Source organism: Bombina bombina, chromosome 5, assembly GCF_027579735.1.
Source record: "Bombina bombina isolate aBomBom1 chromosome 5, aBomBom1.pri, whole genome shotgun sequence".
Classification (NCBI taxonomy): domain Eukaryota; kingdom Metazoa; phylum Chordata; class Amphibia; order Anura; family Bombinatoridae; genus Bombina; species Bombina bombina.
This window is the reverse complement of record NC_069503.1, coordinates 805,508,601-805,529,479: the sequence shown is the minus strand read 5'-3', so window position 1 is coordinate 805,529,479 and position 20,879 is coordinate 805,508,601. Positions and strand designations below refer to the sequence as shown.

Sequence of the window (20,879 nt, the reverse complement as noted above, 5' to 3'; positions counted from 1 at the left end):
ATTCTCTTCACCCTTGTCATTTGACTTCGTGGGAGAGAGTTCTCCAGTGTATCATGATGGAAACTTTCATAAGTTAATAGTGAGTTTGTCTAATTTTTCTATGCAAGTTAATATTCAATACTCCCGTACTGCTATCCTTTAAAAGCCACAAGTGATCTGCTGTACCCTAAGTGACTGTATATTATTCCTGTTGAGGTAAAGATAAGACAGGTTTATCAGTTAGGTGGAGGATTCTTAGCGTTTTGTGAATCTTTGTTTCCTCCTAGTGGCAAGGTGTTGAATTCCCAGGGGTAATGGCTTGTGGACTCTCGTCACCTTTATGAAACATTATTCAGAGAGCATGCAATTTAGAAAAAGAACAAACCTTCCAAATGTACTTCATTCTCTTAAAACAAGATCAAAGAGGATCTCATGGGATACTAAAAGAAAGAGTTCAATTTAATAACTAAATATTTTTTTTAATGAAATGCTCTAACTAAATCATAAAATCGTTTCCTTTATTTTGATGTCCCTTTAGGTTACCTTATAAGCTTATCTATCTATACATTTTAAAATGTATAATAAGCAAATACAAGAAAAGTGTGGCACCTATTCCTGTAATTTTAATGACAAATGCTACAGTAAATTTACAGTATGTTTTATTTCAAACATTAATACAAAACATAATACATTCAAATATGTTGTGTCAGTTTGCTGTACAAACGGCCATGCCAAACACTGCTCCCAACAATGTTAACACTGCTCGCAGGTCTTGTAAATGCCAATAAAACTGACTACCTAACAGGAATCTTCCTCCTCTTAGAGGACAATATTGATTTTTCTTTTTGAAGACACAGAAGCTACAGTTATTTAGGGCTCAGTTTCATGTTTCAGTTAAGCTTGCACATCACATGCCCATCATTCATTTTTTTATTTTACTTGACCATAAGATATTCACTTGATATAATGGGACCTAAGTTAAGAGTAATGGTCATTAATACATAGAGTAGATATATTATATGTAGAGTAGGAGTGGTGGTATAATCTGTGACAAGCCCGCTAAAATGCACAGATTATTAAAAAGATCTGTTTTCTTTACCAGAGAAGATGAAAAAAAATAATTAAAAAACAAAGCAAAAACATCACGCAGCTGTTATTGTTTCCAAAAACAGTAGTTGGCATATTAACCTGATTTTAGCTTTCTTGCTTTGTGATCTAATCAGCAATTCAAGACAATTACTGTAGAGTATTAATTTGAAAATGTTTAGTAGCAATGGTTGCAGTATTAAGTTTGATATATTTATGTTTTTCACTCTGTGAAAAACAAACAATTTAAAAAAAAAGTTCAAATGTTCTCATATGCAGGAAATAAATTACTTATATCTTGATAAAGGAGCATATGGATTTTTTTCTATTAAAATAGAGTTCATTTCATTTAAACTATTTCATTCAACATTACAAACCAACATATGCAGATGGTTTACAGCATTCCCAAAAGCCTTTCAGCTTAGAAAGAGAGAGAAAAAACCCATACATTTGTGCAGACAAAACACTTTAAAGTATCCAGATATCTTGAAACATCCTTAAATGCCCTAGAGGTAATTATTGACTGGAGCAAAAAAGGAAATTGCAGATGAATTTGGTTAACCTTGCATAAATGACGGATTGTTCTAGGCATGTTCGATACAGCTGTCAAATATTTTTGGATTTGTTTGAGCATTTAGTACAATCCAATTTAATTTGCTTTGCAGACTTCAAGTGAATATTTTCATATTAACAAGTGCTTTAAGTCCGTCCTTTGAAACTAGTCCAATTAATCTGTTCAAAGTGTCACAAAATCAAAAGGGCATTCCTCCACTGATCTGTCGGGCAATCTGTTCGTCTGAGGATTCCTCCCTCTCTTTTTCACGATCTTTGTTCCAATCTTTCAGTCCTTCGGGAAGTGAAGTGTCTTCATCCAAGCTACCCGTGCCTTCTACAAACTCTTCGTAAGTGGATTTTTCTGCAAATGGTCTTGGACCCAGCAATTCAACCATATCACTTTTATCAAGAACTTCTTTTTCCAAAAGACGAAGAGCGATCTAAAAAAAAAAAAGATGCCATTTGAATTAAATAAAATGTACACTAAATACTTTTCATGCACCTCCCTCTAAATCATGGGTGCTGCCATTTAGTAACCTAGGGTTACACTGCAGTTATCTCAAGGAGAGTTGCTGCACATGTGCCAACAGGTCAGTGCTGTAATGTAGTAAAAGACAGATTTCAACATGGTGGCACCCATGACTTGCGTGAGGCAGGAAATAACTTCAATATTATGCTTATTAAATGTATTTAGTGTTTACTGCGCCTTTAAGAAAAGCTGCTTTTCAATATTGTTGCACAGTTTATCATTAAATTATTTATGTTAAATGATGGTTAATTTGAGCTGTGGATAGCTTAAAAGGGATAGGAAAGTCAAAATTTAGCTTGCATGATTCAGATAGAGCATGTCATTTTAAGATACTTTTAAATTCACTTCTATTTTCAAATGTGCTTTGTTCTCTTTGTATCCCTTGTTGAAAAGAACACACACATATCCTACACTAGTGGGAGCTAGTTGCTGCCTGCATACATTTGTCTCTTGTAATTGGCTAACTAGATGTGTTCAGCTGGCTGCCAGAAGTGCAATGCTGTTCCTTCTGCAATGAATAACAAGAGAATAAAGCAAATTTGATAAAATAAGTAAATTAGAAAGTTGTATGTCCTACTATTCAAATTATGAAATAATATTTTGCGGTTTCCTGTCCCTCTAAGTAACATTTAAAAATAAAAGAAAATATTCTAAAATTGCATTACACTGCCCCCACCTGGCTACTTCATAATGCCACTACTTTGTTCAAGGCAATTAAAGGGACAGTATACACCAATTTTCATATAAATGCATGTAATAGACACTACTATTAAGAAACATAAATTATGCTTACCTGATAATTTCATTTCCATCGTTACGAGGAGAGTCCACGGCTACATTCATTACTTGTGGAAATACAGAACCTGGCCACCAGGAGGAGGCAAAGACACCCCAGCCAAAGTCTTAAATACCTCCCCCCACTTCCCTCAGCCCCCAGTCATTCTGCCGAGGGAACAAGGAAAAGTAGGAGAAATATCAGGGTATAAATTGTGCTAGAAGGAAAACAAAAGAAATTTAGGTCTGCCCAATGGAGAACCGGGCGGGAGTCGTGGATTTTCCTCGTAACAATGGAAATGAAATTAATAGGCAAGTCCACGGCTTCATTCATTACTTGTGGGAAACAATACCCAAGATCTAGAGGACACTCAATGAAGAACGGGAAGGTAAAAAGAAAGGCGGACCCTAATCTGAGGGCACCACAGCCTGTAAAACCTTTCTCCCAAAAACAGCTTCAGCCGAAGCAAAAACGTCAAATTTGTAAAACTTTGTGAAATTGTGTAAGGAGGACCAGGTAGATGCTTTACAAATCTGCTCCATAGAGACCTCATTCTTAAAGGCCCAAGAAGAAGCCATAGCTCTAGTTGAGTGAGCCGTAATCCTCTGAGGCTTATGTCCCGCTGTCTCATAGGCCAAACGAATCAAGCTCCACAGCTAAAAGGATAAAGAAGTGGAAGAAGCCTTCTGCCCCTTACGCTTCCTGAATAGACAACAAACAAAGCTGAGGTTTGTCGTAAATCCTCAGTAGCCTGAAGATAGAATGTCAAGGCTCGAACCACATCCAAGTTATGAAGTAACCGTTCTTCGAAGAAGGAGGATTAGGACAAAAGGAAGGAACCACAATATCCTGATTAATGTTAAGATCAGACACCACCTTAGGGAGAAATCCCAGTGCAGTGCGAACAACGGCCTTATCTGTATGGAAAACCAGGAAAGGAGGCTCTCATTGCAAGGCTGCTAATTCAGACACCATGCGAGCTGAGTCAATGACCAGTAGAAAAAGAACCTTCCAAGTCAGAGTCTTAATGTCAAGAGAATGCATAGGCTCAAACGGAGCCACCTGCAAAACCTTCAGAACCAGATTCAGACTCCAAGGAGGAGCAGAATGTCTAAACACAGGCCTGATCCTGGACAGAGCCTGAACAAAAAGGAAATTTATGCTTACCTGATAAATTGATTTCTTCTACGATATGACGAGTCCACAGATTTCATCCTTACTTGTGGGATATTATCCTCCTGCTAACAGGAAGTGGCAAAGAGCACCATAGAAGAGCTGTATATATAGCTCCTTCCTTCCCTCCTCCCCCAGTCATTCGACCGAAGGTTTAGGAAGAGAAAGGAAAAGCTAAAGGTGCAGAGGTGACTGAAGTTGTAAAAATAAAATATAATCTGTCTTAAAATGACAGGGAGGGCCGTGGACTTGTCGTATCGTAGAAGAAATCAATTTATCAGGTAAACATAAATTTCCTTTTCTTCTACAAGATACGACGAGTCCACGGATTTCATCCTTACTTGTGGGATACAATACCAAAGCTACAGGACACAGATGAAAGGGAGGGACAAGACAGAGACCTAAGCGAAGGCACCACTGCTTGAAGAACTTTTCTCCCAAAAACAGCCTCAGAAGAAGCAAAAGTATCAAATTTGCAAAATTTGTAAAAAGTATGAAGAGACGACCAAGTCGCAGCCTTACAAATCTGTTCAACAGAAGCATCGTTTTTAAATGCCCATGTGGAAGCCACAGCCCTAGTAGAATGAGCTGTAATTCTTTCAGGAGGCTGCTGTCCAGCAGTCTCATATGCCAGGCGGATGATACTCCTCAGCCAAAAAGGAAGAGGTAGCCGTAGCTTTCTGACCCCTACGCTTTCCAGAATAAAAAATGAATAATGAAGATGATTGAAGGAAATCCTTGGTTGCCTGCAAGTAAAACTTCAAGGCATGGACCACGTCCAAATTATGTAACAGACGCTCCTTCTTAGAAGAATGATTAGGTCACAAGGAAGGAACAACAATTTCCTGATTAATATTCTTATTTGAAACAATCTTAGGAAGAAATCCAGGTTTGGTACGCAAAACCACCTTATCAGAATGAAATATAAGGCAAGGCGAATCACATTGTAACACTGAAAGCTCTAAAACTCTTCGAGCAGAAGAAATAGCAACCAAAAACAAAAACTTTCCAAAACAACAATTTAATATCTATGGAATGCATGGGTTCAAACGGAACCCCTTGAAGAACTTGAATAACTAAATTCAAACTCCAGGGAGGAGTAATTGGTCTAAATACAGGCTTAATTCTAGATAGAGCCTGACAAAAAGACTGAACATCTGGCACATCTGCCAAACGTTTGTGAAGCAAAATTGACAAAGCAGAAATCTGTCCCATTAAGGAACTTGCTTACAACCCTTTCTCCAATCCTTCTTGGAGAAAAGACAGAATCCTAACTTTACTCCATGAGTAACCCTTGGATTCACACCAATAAAGATTTTTACGCCATATCTTATGATAGATCTTTCTAGTGACAGGCTTACGAGCCTGTATCAAAGTTTCGATGACCGAATCAGAGAAACCCAGCTTAGATAAAATTAAGCGTTCAATCTCCACGCAGTCAGCTGCAGATAACTTAGATTTGGATGTTGGAAAGGACCTTGAATGAGAAGGTCCTGTCTCAAAGGAAGTTTTCACGGTGGCAGAGAGGACATGTCCACTAGATCCGCATACCAAGTCCTGCGTGGCCACGCAGGCGCTATCAGGATTACTGAAGCTCTCTCCTGTTTGATCCGAGCAATCACGCGTGGAAGGAGAGGAAACGGTGGAAACGCATAAGCTAGGCTGAACGACCAAGGAACTGCCAAGGCATCTATCAGTTCAACCTGAGGATCCCTCAACCTGGATCTGTATCTTGGAAGCTTGGCATTCTGTCGAGATGCCATTAGATCCAATTCTGGTCTGCCCCATCGGAGAATCAGAGAGGCAAACACCTCCGGGTGGAGCTCCCACTCTCCCGAATGAAAAGTCTGACGACTTAGAAAATCCGCTTCCCAGTTCTCTACTCCTGGGATGTAGATTGCCGATAGATAGCAAGAGTGGGCCTCCACCCATTGGATTATCTTTGATACTTCTATCATTGCTAAGGAACTCCTTGTTCCTCCCTGATGATTGATATACGCCACAGTCGTGATATTGTCCGACTGCAATCTGATGAATTTGGCTGAAGCCAACTGAGGCCACGCCTGAAGCGCATTGAATATTGCTCTCAGTTCCAGAATATTGATTGGAAGTAGAGACTCCACCTGAGTCCAAACACCCTGAGCCATCAATGCTGCTTGTAGCATGAAACCGTTCTCCACACTGAAGATTTCTCTTGTACCTTCAGAAGCTCTGTGGGAACCAGCATGGATCTTAGTTACATCTGCTAAGATCATCAACCTCAGGGCAGAAATCTTCTTCCATATCTTCCCTGAGGAAAAAAGTACTCACCGGTACCATTTAAAATAAAAAACTTCTTGATTGAAGAAACTAAAACTAACACCTCACTTTACCCCTTCCTAGTACTAACACAAGCAAAGAGAATGACTGGGGGTGGAGGTAAGGGAGGAGCTATATATACAGCTCTGCTGTGGTGCTCTTTGCCACTTCCTGTTAGCAGGAGGATAATATCCCACAAGTAAGGATGAAATCCGTGGACTCGTATCTTGTAGAAGAAAGACTGTATATCAGGAAGCTCAGCAAGCTTCTTGTGTAACACAGATAGCGCCAAAATCTTTCCCCTTATGGAATTGGCGGCAAGTCCCTTCTCCAAACCATCCTGGAGGAAAGAAAAAATGCTGGATACCCTGCCCTTATGCCAGAAAATATCCATGAGATTCACACCAAAGTAAGTAGGTCCTCCACACCTTATGATAGATACGACGGGTGACCGGCTTTCTGGCTTGAATGAGAGTATCAATCACCCTCTCAGAAAATCCTCTTCTGGCTAAGACTAGAAGTTCAATCTCCACACAGTCAACCTCAGAGAACCTAAATTCTGATGCACAAATGAACCCAGTACAAGCAGATCCCTGCGACAGGGCAACCTCCACGGAGGGGACAATGAAATCCCAACTAGATCCGCAAACCACGTCCTCCGTGGCCACGACGGAGCAATCAGAATCGTTGACGCTTGCTCCTGTTTGATGTGTGCCACTACCCAAGGTAAAAGTGGTAACGGGGGGAAAATGTACACTAGATGGAAGTCCCAAGGCACTGCTAAAGCATCTATCAGCTTTGCCTGGGGATCCCTGGACCGCAACCCGTATCTGGGTAGCTTGAAGTTGAGTCTGGACGCCATGAGATCTATCTCCGGAGTCCCCCGACTGTTGCAAATCTACACAAACACTTTGGGGTGAAGGGACCATTCCCGCGGATGAAATTACGGTCTGCTGAGAAAATCCGCTTCCCAGTTGTCCCCACCCGGGATGTGGATCGCTGATAGCGAGCAGTCGTGGGCCTCCGCCCACTCCAGAATCCGAGAAACTTCCCTCATGGGTAGAGTACTTCTCGTTCCCCACTGATGGTTGATGTAAGCTACCGAGGTAATGTTGTCCGACTGGAATCTGATGAACTTGGGACGACCCCAGGAGAGGCCAAGCCCCCAGAGTGTTGAAGATCGCCCGAAGTTCTAGGATTGTCAGGGTACCTGTGAAGTAACCTTAAATAAACTACAGATGTATCATAGAAGCTAATATTTCATTTTTAGCTAAAATCTAATTTGATTTGAATTGGAATCGTCCCAACCCCCCTTTTTCCTGATTACAATACTTTAGCTAAGAACAAAAGGAAAACATTTGGTTCAGTTAGTAAAGGCAGTTTTTTTCATAGAGATGTTCACTATATGACTCTGTTTAAAGTTTGATTACCTGACCTTCCCTCTATGTAATAAAAGGTTATCAGGTAATGACCCCTGTAAATAAACAGACATGGTTTGTCTGTTAAAACAAAAAATCCCTTTGAGGCTTAAGTATATGCAAGAGTTGAGAACCCCTGCAGTGAGATAGTCAGTCTACAATATTCAACCTCTTTGAACATCACTAAAGCCAGGAATATAGAAATTAGCACAGACTTGTTAATTATCCATGAATTCCAGATACACATCTGTACGGACTAACAGAAACATATGTTTTGCATTGTAACTTGAAAATTAAGTACAACTTGTATAAATTTCAATATTGTATAAAAATGTGTATTTGTGGACCTAAGAAGCAGTGCATAGCAGCAGCATGTTGTACTTGTCAGATGCCTGAAAAAAAATTAAAGAATTTTGAAATAAATTTGACATTTTAAATTAACTGTATAGCTATTTATTTAATTCAGCAAATATTTATCCATGTGTGGTTGTCCCATAAATTGTGTCATATGTTTTTGCGCACTCAGCAAGAGGTGTACTGAATGCGAAATATGCTGTGTTTGTATTAATATGGTAAAATAAGCAAATGAAACTTTAAATGAATTTTAAAATAATACTAGTATGATACTTGAAATATACTCATGTCTGGATTATCTTAGATGGGACAGAAATATGACCAGACACGTTTATTAATATAAAGAAATACTGTATTTGATAAACATTTTAAAGGTTAAATAATTAAACTATAGCAATATTGATAGTGAGACTGCATTTCTGGTTGTCTGCTGCCCCCTAGGGGATTAAAACCGGTATGACAGCCAAATGAATTGACTGTTTAAAACATATGTTCCCAGTAGGCCAATCAAATGTTTTAGCTAGAAGGGCCAATCAGAGACAAGATCCGTGGGGCATATTCAAAAAAGGTTCACGAATGATTAGAATAAAAAAAACCCATAATTTATGCTTACCTGATAAATTTATTTCTCTTGTGGTGTATCCAGTCCACGGATCATCCATTACTTGTGGGATATTCTCATTCCCAACAGGAAGTTGCAAGAGGACACCCACAGCAGAGCTGTCTATATAGCTCCTCCCCTAACTGCCATATCCAGTCATTCGACCGAAAACAAACAGAGAAAGGAGAAACCATAGGGTGCAGTGGTGACTGTAGTTTAAAATTAAAAAATACCTGCCTTAAAATGACAGGGCGGGCCGTGGACTGGATACACCACAAAAGAAATAAATTTATCAGGTAAGCATAAATTATATTTTCTCTTGTAAGGTGTATCCAGTCCACGGATCATCCATTACTTGTGGGATACCAATACCAAAGCTAAAGTACACGGATGAAGGGAGGGACAAGGCAGGTACTTAAACGGAAGGTACCACTGCCTGTAAAACCTTTCTCCCAAAAATAGCCTCCGAAGAAGCAAAAGTATCAAATTTGTAGAATTTTGAAAAAGTATGAAGCGAAGACCAAGTCGCCGCCTTGCAAATCTGTTCAACAGAAGCCTCATTTTTAAAGGCCCATGTGGAAGCCACATCTCTAGTAGAATGAGCTGTAATCCTTTCTGGAGGCTGCTGGCCAGCAGTCTCATAGGCTAAGCGGATTATGCTTCTTAGCCAAAAAGAAAGAGAGGTTGCCGAAGCCTTTTGACCTCTCCTCTGTCCAGAGTAGACAACAAACAAAGCAGATGTTTGACGAAAATCTTTAGTAGCTTGTAAGTAAAACTTTAAAGCACGAACCACGTCCAGATTGTGTAATAGACGTTCCTTCTTTGAAGAAGGATTAGGACACAAAGACGGAACAACAATCTCTTGATTGATATTCTTATTAGATACCACCTTAGGTAAAAACCCAGGTTTGGTACGCAGAACTACCTTATCTGCATGGAAGATCAGATAAGGAGAATCACATTGTAAGGCAGATAACTTCGAAACTCTACGAGCCGAGGAAATAGCTACCAAAAAAAGAACTTTCCAAGATAAAAGTTTGATATCTATGGAATGAAGAGGTTCAAACGGAACCCCCTGAAGAACTTTAAGAACCAAATTTAAGCTCCAAGGTGGAGCAACAGGTTTAAACACAGGCTTGATTCTAACTAAAGCCTGACAAAATGCCTGAACGTCTGGGACATCCGCCAGACGCTTGTGCAAAAGAATAGATAGCGCAGAAATCTGTCCCTTTAAGGAACTAGCTGACAATCCTTTCTCCAATCCTTCTTGGAGAAAAGATAATATCCTGGGAATCCTGACCTTACTCCATGAGTAGCCCTTGGATTCACACCAATAAAGATATTTACGCCATATCTTATGATAGATTTTCCTGGTGACAGGCTTTCGTGCCTGAATTAAGGTATCAATGATAAAATTTGGACTGATAACTTTGCTGCCAATTTGGGACACAGTCACTTTAAGCAAAATCTGGGACTAACTTCCTGATCCATATTGCAATAACTTTCTTCATATGAGGTGACCTGAATCTATTCTAAAAAGCTGGAACATTTAAATTGGCTCATATAGTAACGTATGACAAGGACTATAATTTGATATTTTAAAGCAAATACATTCATTGTTGTTACAGTCTAATTGAAGCTGGTAAATTTAAAGAGTACAATTTGTATTTTAAAGCTCATGTCCATAGTCCTGTGTAGTTTTAACTAGTCACATTACTGCTAAAGAGTTTATTTCAGCTCAAATAAATTGGCATAGAAGTTGGCTGTTTGTATTAACAATATATACAATTTCTGATGTTTTTAAATTAGAGTTATATAGAATCATATGTGGGCTAAGTAGCTTAATTATATTTGTCTGAAAGTTAACAATCCATACTCTCTATTTCACTGTGGTATTTTAAGGCAATTCATTGTGAATAAGGTAAATTGTAAAGGTATATTTTTATGATGTTTGTATAGAATATTGTAACAGCATAAGCATGTATAGTTTGATTCATAATCTGGTTTCTATAAATATAATTCAATGCGTTTATAAATATTAACTAATCTCAAGAATTTAGGAATAATTATTAATTTGAATTGTTTGGTATATACATTTTTATTGGGGGTTTGTTTTAAAAAATAATAAATAAATTTCATTATAACCCTGCTATATACGGACATATTATTTGGAGGCACTGCAGAGATTATTAAATTTACCACATTGATATATTTGTATTAAATAGAGATTATAAAAAAAAAATATATTAAAATTGTTTTTTGAAAAATTGATTAAAAAAATAAAATTTTTGTATTCATATTTCAAAATTAATATAAATATTTTTGATTTTTTTTCTTCTTCCTTATTGGTCAAAATTGTATTAGCGTTTTAATTTAACCAAATACTAAGCCAATATAATAATGTCTGTTACTAGAAGTGAATCAAATGAATCTATACATAGTATTGAAATATGTTCCCCAAAATTACCCCTCACTCAGGGTGATATCCTTAAGATGGACGTTATAGGCCACATTAAAAAGAGGTGTAATATTACGGGTGATTTAAATGATTATATGGATATGCTTGCAATTAAGGCTAAAAATATTGCTATTGATGATGGAAGGTGGAATGAAAAAAGTTTATTGTTCCAAGAATTATTCAAAATTAATAGATGCAAAAAACGCTAAGAAGCAAGATGAGTTAATACTAAAATCCTGGCCCCTTGTAATATGCATTATTGACAAAATGTCCCTCCTCTTTATAGAAAAGGAATTGCGAATACAGGGGCTAGAAGATAATATTATAAATAATATAAAATATAGCCGAAAATGAAATTGTTACAATTAAACAGGACAGGACATGGCCGCCTTAGATAAGCATAACCAAAAATGACTAACCAAGATAGAAGATTTGCATAAGCAACTCACACAAAACCAAAGAGTTAAGTGGTTTAAAAAGGCTGTATCATAATGAAAACCCCTCTATTAGCAATGAGGATAATGCAGATAATTCTAAATTCCTTAAAGAATACATCAGAAATGAACTGCAAGAATTTAGGGAAGAATTTAAACAAACAAAGGATCCCTATTGGGTCAGAAATACACTTCCCAAATAGACAGTCACCTCATGTTATAAATTCATGGAACTGCTATACCTCAGATGAGGAGGGAAGCTCTAGTAGTGAGCCAGAGGGTGGAGCCAGTTACCCAAATAGCGCACGTAGTACTAATGTACGTAGGGGGTCTCCCCATATTAAATTTCGGGTTGATAGGGGGCACCCCAGCCCAAAAAATAAGGTCCCTAGGAAAGCCCAAGATACGTCTAATAAGGTATATGACACCCCGAAAATAATTACTTTGTTAAAGGATGCAGCACCTAAATTTTCCAAAAAAAACAGAACCACTTCTATAATTGACCTCTTAGAGAACTATGAAAATGCTTTATCCATAATGAATGTTACTAGTGAGCAGTCAAAAATTGAATTTCTGCCCTGGGTATTTGAGGGTAAACATCACAAAATATTTGCTTCACTAATGGATATGAATATTTATTCCTGGAGTGAAACGCAAATTCAGTGCAAAAAGTGAATTTGGGCAATATTGCATTAAAACCGCTGCTAAAATAGCTGTATACGGTTTAAAATGTAATGCCAATAAAAGCCCTATAGAATTCCTTTCTTTCTGTGCTAAAAAGTGTGTAAGTGTATCCGAAGACTACCCCATATTTGAAAGCTCAGTATTTGTAAATTTATTTTTCGAAGCATTGCCCGCACACATCAAAATTAATTTAGCTAGAGATTAGACTTATTAGACGGGCTGATAAAAGAGAGTACAAAGTTATGCTGTATTCAGCAGTCGGGTGAACAGGGGGCCTCAATTTGGAGTCTAACAAAAAAAAAAAAAAAACTTATGCGGAAGTGGCCCGAGAAAACAGGCCTTCCCCACAAGGTTTTAACTCTGCCGCTCCCCCATCATGGGCCGAGGTGCAGAGAGAATATACTCAAAATGGGGGGCATACCCAAACAAATAGTTATCCCCAAAGGGATGAAAACTCACAAGGTAATAGTTATTCCCGTAAAAATAAATACAGAAAGTGGCGAAAATACTCTCAGGGTACCAGACACCCCAAGTAAATAGTGCTCCCCAAAATACTAATGCTGAACAAGCTGAACCCCAAAAACAACCAAGTCAAAATAGGAGAAATAGCTATGATTCTGAGGGATCCCAAGGATCCAGGAATCAGCACCCTGGGACATAAAAAAAAAAAGAGTCTATGGGTAAAAACAGCTTGTCCATTCAAGTAAGCCAACTCAGTACGCAAGTTAGTCAATTATGTACATTATTTACTAATATGAGTCAAGCTTTGACGGCTCAGAACACTAATAATCCTTTTTTAGGGGTACAGCCAGTGGCCAGCAGTGGGCCACAGGCACAGTCATAAATACTGCAGTATTACCTGTAAGAGAGGGGAGAGATATACCAAGTAAAATGATAAATGTCAATAATGGTATTAATCATATTCTCTCCCTACAGACTGGAAATGGACAATTTAGCTGTGATGACAAGCAACCTCAGCCTGGAAGCTCTAACAAATCTCCCTTGCAGTTTTGCACTAACCTTATTCCCATAGATACAGTACACAGGAATCCTGTCAGCCCTATTATAGAGGGAAGGACAGGTAAGAATGAAGTTTCTTCTGCATCAGGTAACGTGGCGAATACAGGTAAAACGTGGCGAAGCCCACAGATATGTAATCATGCTAATTTTATGTGGGAAATGGTAGAAACTGCAGGAAGATATTATGTATTAGCTGAGCTCCAGGATTCAGTCTCCAACCCTATCATGGGATAATTTTTTACTGGATCTAAGGCAACTATTTAATACCACAGGTTCTACACACAGCTAAATGAGCTAACACCCCACAAACCTAAAATAAAAGAATTTGATGGTTCACTAATAGGTGTTGGGGTGACTCAAAGTCTATAGTATGACATGGTTAACGCTAAGACTGGGGAACAGGGTAATAAGACACCCTGTCATTATAGTGGATCTGCCAACTGATTGTTAAATTAATGGTAGTGATCTCCATAAGCGATTAAGCCCCATAATTGATTGCATAAATAATGTAATTTTGTCACAAGTAAAAGAGCCCATTAATTATGAGCGGTCCGGTATATCTCCCACCCAACATAACTGTCACTTGTTGGAAGAGAAGCCAGATGCTGTCGAGATTCATTTCAGGAATGACTCTATACCTGAAATCACTATCCTACAAATAGATGATCAGACTCCTTTAAGTGGCTCTGGTGGTAATACTTTTAAAATTTTGCCTGAAAAGATGACAAATATTTCCTTAGACGGCGATGTATTAAGCATCTACCTCCACAAGGGGGGGACCCTAAATCCCCTAAACGGGGAGATAATTCGCAATTCCCTGCAGAAAATGAGAAAGCTAAAGAGGATCTATTTATCCCTATGCAAGTGCATGACCTTGGGAAAACCAAGTATGAAAAATTGAGCTTAAAACAGGAAGCTAGCTATATAAGCGAAGGCTTTTTAGCGCAGATAGCTGAACCTAAAGTGAATAAATATCTTTCTCCCCAAGACCACTATGTCCACGGCCTGGATGACAGGTCTGAAAGCTATAATGTCACAGCTAAATGTTTATCATCTATCTCTATAGGTAATAAATCAGTGAAACGCCTGTTTTTAGTTTTAAATACTCCCCATAATCAAATATACTATGGCAATGATCTGTTACATAGATATGCCATACAAATAGATTTGATTAACCTTTGCCTCTGGAGAAGGCTAAAGGGGGACCCTGAAGTATTAAATCAAACCAGCAGTTGCCATATGCTGTGAACATGCAGGTGTCTAGCGATGTTGTAATCCCTGCAGGAGCTGATAAATTCCTCTTACCCTTACAGGTAAAAAGAGGTCAGAAATTAAAAACTTCTGAAACACTAAATTTGCCTCTCCCATAGAATGCAAAATCTGGGTATAACAATGACCCATACACATATGGTAAATATTGGACCTATTCCAATACATGTTACAGTGTATAAAATGACCCCACATGATATAACCTTATCCAAGGGAACTACCATAGGATATGCGCTGGAATCAAGTTATTATACTTTTGGATTCCAGAATAATGTAATTGGGCTAATACCTGAAGGATACTTAACTGAAGAATAATTAATAGAACAATCCTTTGCATCTATGTCAGAGGGACTATTTACAATTCAGTCTATTTATCCCTTCAGCTCAGAGGAAGGCATCTGTAAAATTGAAGAAGCTCTAGTATTTGATCAGCTAATCAAAGATCAAGAATAACCCAATACCCAGAGTCACGGGGGCAATGTAAATTATAATCAAAGGGATCTCAACTCTAGGTTGGAAGAAGCCTATGAGATAGGGCAGCCTGAAATCTTTCCAGGATTTCAGCAAATAGTCGAAGAGCAAATCTCCTTAGCTAATGGCTGTTCCAGTGATGATAAACGACAACTCCTGATGGAGTACAAGGATATTTTTGCTAGGGATTCTTATGACTGTGGGACTACAGACTTGCGCATTGCAAGAATCCAAACAGATCCCAATGCACCACCTGTCTTTGTTAAACAATACAGACTTCCTTTAACCTCATATGATTCTCTTGCAGAAATCATAAGGCACTTGGAAGAAAGAGGTATTATCAGGTGCATAGCTCTTACAACAATCCTATTCTAGGTGTTCTTAAGCCCAATGGACAATGGTGTTTAGCTGTCTTAAATCAGCACACAAACAAACAAGTGTACATGTCTGGCTGGCCTGTACCATATATTGACCAGTACCTAGCACAGATGCAGGGATCCAAAATATTCACTGCCATTGATTATGCACAGGGATATTGGACCATAAAAGGTACATGAGGAGGACCAGTATAAGCTGACATTCTCGTTCCAAAAGGTCCAATATGCATTCCAGAGACTCCCGTTTGGATACATAAATTCAGGACATGAATTTGCTGTATTCATGCATAAGTCTATGCCTGAAGCACTGGAAAGGGGGACCTTATCTTATGTTGATGATGTTTTAATCAAAAATTGAGACTTTGAAAAATATTACAGAACTTAAACACGTCCTCAGCCAACTTAAAAAGGGCAGGTGTCAAATTATCCCTATAAAAAGCTCAATGGTGCCACACACACACTCATACAACACACACACAAGCCGCGACCCAGTTTGAAGAACCCTGCTCTAGAGTAGCCAACACTTCTTTTAATAAAAAGCGTAAATTCTCCATCCTAAACCTAAAGTCTGATTCCTCCACAGCCGGAGGTTTAGAGGCCGCAGAATTTGACCCAGAGAGTCCTCCGAAGTATCGTAATCCTCTGCATCAGCGGATACTCTAGACTCAGATACATCCAACGGAGTAGATGACCCCTGGTAAGGATAGCAATGTTAAACCTTTCGTTTGTGCTTAACCTGGCGAGGTAAAGCACTAAAGACGTCAGACACCGCCATATGCAACTGCTCAGCAAAATCAAGTGGCAACATGGTCCCTCCCGCAGGAGGATTAGAAGTGCACTGGAGAGCCGAGAGCCCTCAGAGTTGGATGGCTCAGTGGTACTAAACATCTTATTTCTTTTAGATAACACTACTTTATTGAGGTATGTGGAACATAGTTGAGCAGGCGAGTATACCACAGCCTCCTCACAATAAGCACAGGCATTAGATTTGGGTAAAGAGGGAGTACCCTCTAACAGAGTCCTCCATAGATTGCGCCTTTAATATGGACCTTAACAATAATTAAAAGGCACCTTTATTCTCCCAATGGCCGTGCCACTTGCCACCTCCTATGACCCAGGCCCACAGAGAAACTTGCTTTCGTCTCCTGCGACCAACAGTCAGGAAAGGAAGAGGAAGAAGCCACATCCGGTCACATGGAGTGCCATGCAGGACCGCCCCTGCAGACAGGAAAAAGTGTGCCAAGTAAACAGGCTGCACAGTAATTCAGGGAGGAAAAAGCCTGAATGTTCCACATCTCACACATGTCGCAGCAACAACACAATACAGCAATCATGTATACATCCCCCCCTTGTTCAATAATCACCTTCCGGAGATATTAACCCTTGATTCTATACAGATAAAAGGAGCCACACTGTGACCCTGTTTTCTTGCATTATCATTACATGTATAAAAAAATGAAACAATCTTACCAGAGTCAACGCCGTGGAACAGGAACACAGCCTCTCAAGTGTGACAGTGTGTAGAATCGCTCGAGACATGGACTTGAGTGAAGAAAGCAGGCAGCGAAACTTAAAGAGCCGTTAATATGAGTCGGGATGGTTTCTCAGAAAGACTCTCCCTGCATCTCTGGGCTCTAGCTTTCATCCATGCTCTCAACGAGAGGCTGACAGGACTACTTAAAACTCTAGTCCTATCTCGAAGAGTACTGCCCTCCATAAGAGGCTATCTCAAACTTCTGACACTTCTCTGCCAACCTCCTGTGACGAAAGGCAAAGAATGACTGGGGGATGAGGGGAGTGGGGGAGATATTTAAGCCTTTGGCTGGGGTGTCTTTGCCTCCTCCTGGTGGCCAGGTTCTGTATTTCCCACAAGTAATGAATGAAGCTGTGGACTCTCCTCGTATAAGATGGAAAAAATATGCAAAGATACTGATCCAGTATTAGCTCTGTTTAAAAGGTTACTGGAACACCCACTGCAAGTGGGGAATAGCAAACACTACCCCCTTCCTTTGCATGTGAAAAGACCCTTTACAAAAACAGAAGCAAGCTGGAGTATGTACTGTATACATCAGTATTCTCCTAAATTTTTGGGGCTTGGTTAGGAGTCTGAAAATCAGAGCAATGTTATTTAAAAATAAGGAAAACTATCCATTAAAAAAACAAACAAACAAAAAACTGTATGGGCTATATAAATGGATCATCTACAAAACATTAATGCAAAGAAAAATCTAGCATTTAATGTCCCTTTAAACTACTTGACTGCATTCTTATCTTACTGCTGACACCCAGTTACCCTCTGCATGTGAGCAGAGAATTGAAGCAGATATCCTGAAGGCTGAAGCTAATGCTTAGATAGTAGTAGTAGATGGCGCTGGTCTATTGAATGATTTTCTCTAGTAAGTGAAGAGAAAAACAGAATTTATGTTTAACTGATAAATTTCTTTCTCCTACGGTGTATCCGGTCCACGGCTTCATCCTTACTTGTGGGATATTCTCAATCCCTACAGGAAGTGGCAAAGAGAGCACACAGCAGAGCTGTCCATATAGCTCCCCTCAGGCTCCGCCCCCCCAGTCATTCGACCGACGGTTAGGAGAAAAAGGAGAACCATAGGGTGCAGTGGTGACTGTAGTTTACAAAAATAAATTTAAACCTGACCAAAATGCCAGGGTGGGCCGTGGACCGGATACACCGTAGGAGAAAGAAATTTATCAGGTAAACATAAATTCTGTTTTCTCCTACATTGGTGTATCCGGTCCACGGCTTCATCCTTACTTGTGGGAACCAATACCAAAGCTTTAGGACACGGATGAAGGGAGGGAACAAGTCAGGTAACCTAAACGGAAGGCACTACTGCTTGCAAAACCTTTCTCCCAAAAATAGCCTCCGAAGAAGCAAAAGTTTCGAATTTGTAAAATTTGTCAAATGTATGCAGTGAAGACCAAGTCGCTGCCTTACAGATCTGTTCAACAGAAGCCTCGTTCTTGAAAGCCCATGTGGAAGCCACAGCTCTAGTAGAGTGAGCTGTAATTCGTTCAGGAGACTGCCTTCCAGCAGTCTCAAAAGTCAATCGGATGATGCTTTTCAGCCAGAAAGACAGAGAGGTCGCAGTCGCTTTTTGACCTCTCCTCTTGCCAGAATAGACGACAAACAAGGAAGATGTTTGTCTGAAGTCCTTAATTGCTTTTAGATAAAACTTCAAAGCACGAACCACATCAAGATTGTGTAACAGACGTTCCTTGTTAGAAACTGGATTAGGACACAGAGAAGGAACAACTATTTCCTGGTTAATATTCTTATTGGAAACAACTTTTGGAAGAAAACCAGGTTTGGTACGTAAAATGACCTTATCTGTATGGAACACCAGATAGGGTGAATTACACTGCAAAGCAGACAATTCAGAAACTCTTCTAGCAGAAGAAATAGCTACCAAAAACAAAACTTTCCAAGATAGTAACTTAATATCCATGGAATGTAGAGGTTCAAACGGAACCCCTTGAAGAACTGAAAGAACTAAATTTAGACTCCATGGAGGAGCCACAGGTCTGTAGACAGGCTTGATTCTGACTAAAGCCTGTACAAACGCCTGAACATCTGGCACGGCTGCCAGACGCTTGTGTAACAAAACAGACAGAGCAGATATCTGTCCTTTTAAAGAACTAGCTGACAGACCTTTCTCCAATCCTTCTTGGAGAAAAGATAGTAACCTTGGAATCCTAATCTTACTCCATGAGTAACCCTTGGATTCGCACCAGCAAAGATATTTCCGCCATATCTTATGGTAAATTTTCCTGGTGACAGGCTTTCTAGCCTGGATCAGAGTATCTATAACTGATTCCGAAAACCCACGCTTAGCTAGAAACAAGCGTTCAATCTCCAAGCAGTCAGTTGCAGAGAAACTAGGTTTGGATGTTTGAATGGACCCTGGATTAGAAGGTCCTGCCTCAAAGGTAGCTTCCATGGTGGACTCGATGACATATTCACCAGGTCTGCATACCAAGTCCTGCGTGGCCACGCAGGAGCTATCAGAATTACCGAAGCCTTCTCCTGTTTGATCCTGGCTACTAGCCGGGGGAGAAGAGGAAACAGTGGAAAGACATAAGCTAGATTGAACGACCAAGGCGCCACTAAGGCATCTACCAATGTCGCCTTGGGATCCCTGGACCTGGACCAGTAACGTGGAACTTTGGAGTTCTGACGTGACGCCATCAGATCCAGCTCTGGAAGGCCCCATAGTTGAGTTAACTGGGCAAAAACCTCCGGGTGAAGTTCCCACTCCCCCGGATGGAAAGTCTGACGACTCAGATAATCCGCTTCCCAGTTGTCCACTCCTGGGATGTGAATTGCTGATAGATGGCAGGAGTGATCCTCTGCCCATTTGATGATCTTGGATACCTCCCTCATCGCCAGGGAACTCTTTGTTCCTCCCTGATGATTGATGTACGCTACAGTAGTCATGTTGTCCGACTGAAATCTGATGAATTTGGCCTCCGCTAGTTGAGGCCAGGCCTGGAGCGCATTGAATATCGCTCTCAATTCCAAAATGTTTATCGGGAGAAGAGATTCTTCCTGAGACCATAGACCCTGAGCTTTCAGGGACTCCCAGACCGCACCCCAGCCTAAGAGGCTGGCGTCGGTCGTGACAATGATCCACTCCGGTCTTCGGAAACTCATTCCCTGAGACAGGTGATCCTGAGACAACCACCAGAGGAGTGAGTCTCTGGTTTTCTGGTCCATTTGTATCTGGGGAGACAAATCTGCATAATCCCCATTCCACTGTTTGAGCATGCACAGTTGCAGTGGTCTTAAATGAATTCGAGCAAAAGGAACCACGTCCATTGCCGCAACCATTAGCCCTATTACCTCCATGCACTGAGCTACGGAGGGTTGAGGAATGGCATGAAGAACTCGACAAGTGTTCAAAAGTTTTAACTTCCTGACCTCCGTCAGAAAGATCTTCATTTCTACTGAGTCTATTATTGTTCCCAGGAAGGGAACCCTTGAGCACGGGGACAGAGAACTCTTTTCTATGTTCACCTTCCACCTGTGAGACCTTAGAAAGGCTAGAACAATGTCCGTATGAGCCTTTGCTTTGTGAAAGGACGACGCTTGTATTAAGATGTCGTCTAGGTAAGGTGCTACTGCAATGCCCCTTGGTCTTAGCACCGCTAGAAGGGACCCTAGCACCTTTGTGAAAATTCTGGGAGCAGTGGCCAATCCGAAGGGAAGGGCTACGAATTGGTAATGCTTGTCCAGAAAGACGAACCTCAGGAACTGATGGTGATCTTTGTGGATAGGAATATGCAGGTACGCATCCTTTAAGTCCACGGTAGTCATATATTGACCCTCCTGGATCATTGGTAAAATTGTCCGAATGGTTTCCATTTTGAATGATGGAAC

General features: G+C 40.0%; 1 protein-coding gene across 1 annotated transcript in view; it reads right to left on the bottom strand.

The window, feature by feature from the left end:
* Positions 1 to 580: 580 nt before the first annotated feature.
* Positions 581 to 20,879, bottom strand: part of AFG3L2 (AFG3 like matrix AAA peptidase subunit 2) — a 231,269-nt gene continuing 210,970 nt past the window's right edge. Inside the window, exon 17 of the mRNA XM_053714902.1 lies at positions 581 to 2,060. Coding sequence (XP_053570877.1) covers positions 1,818 to 2,060 — 243 coding nt within the window. The 3' untranslated portion in view covers positions 581 to 1,817. The remainder of the gene's footprint in view (positions 2,061 to 20,879) is intronic.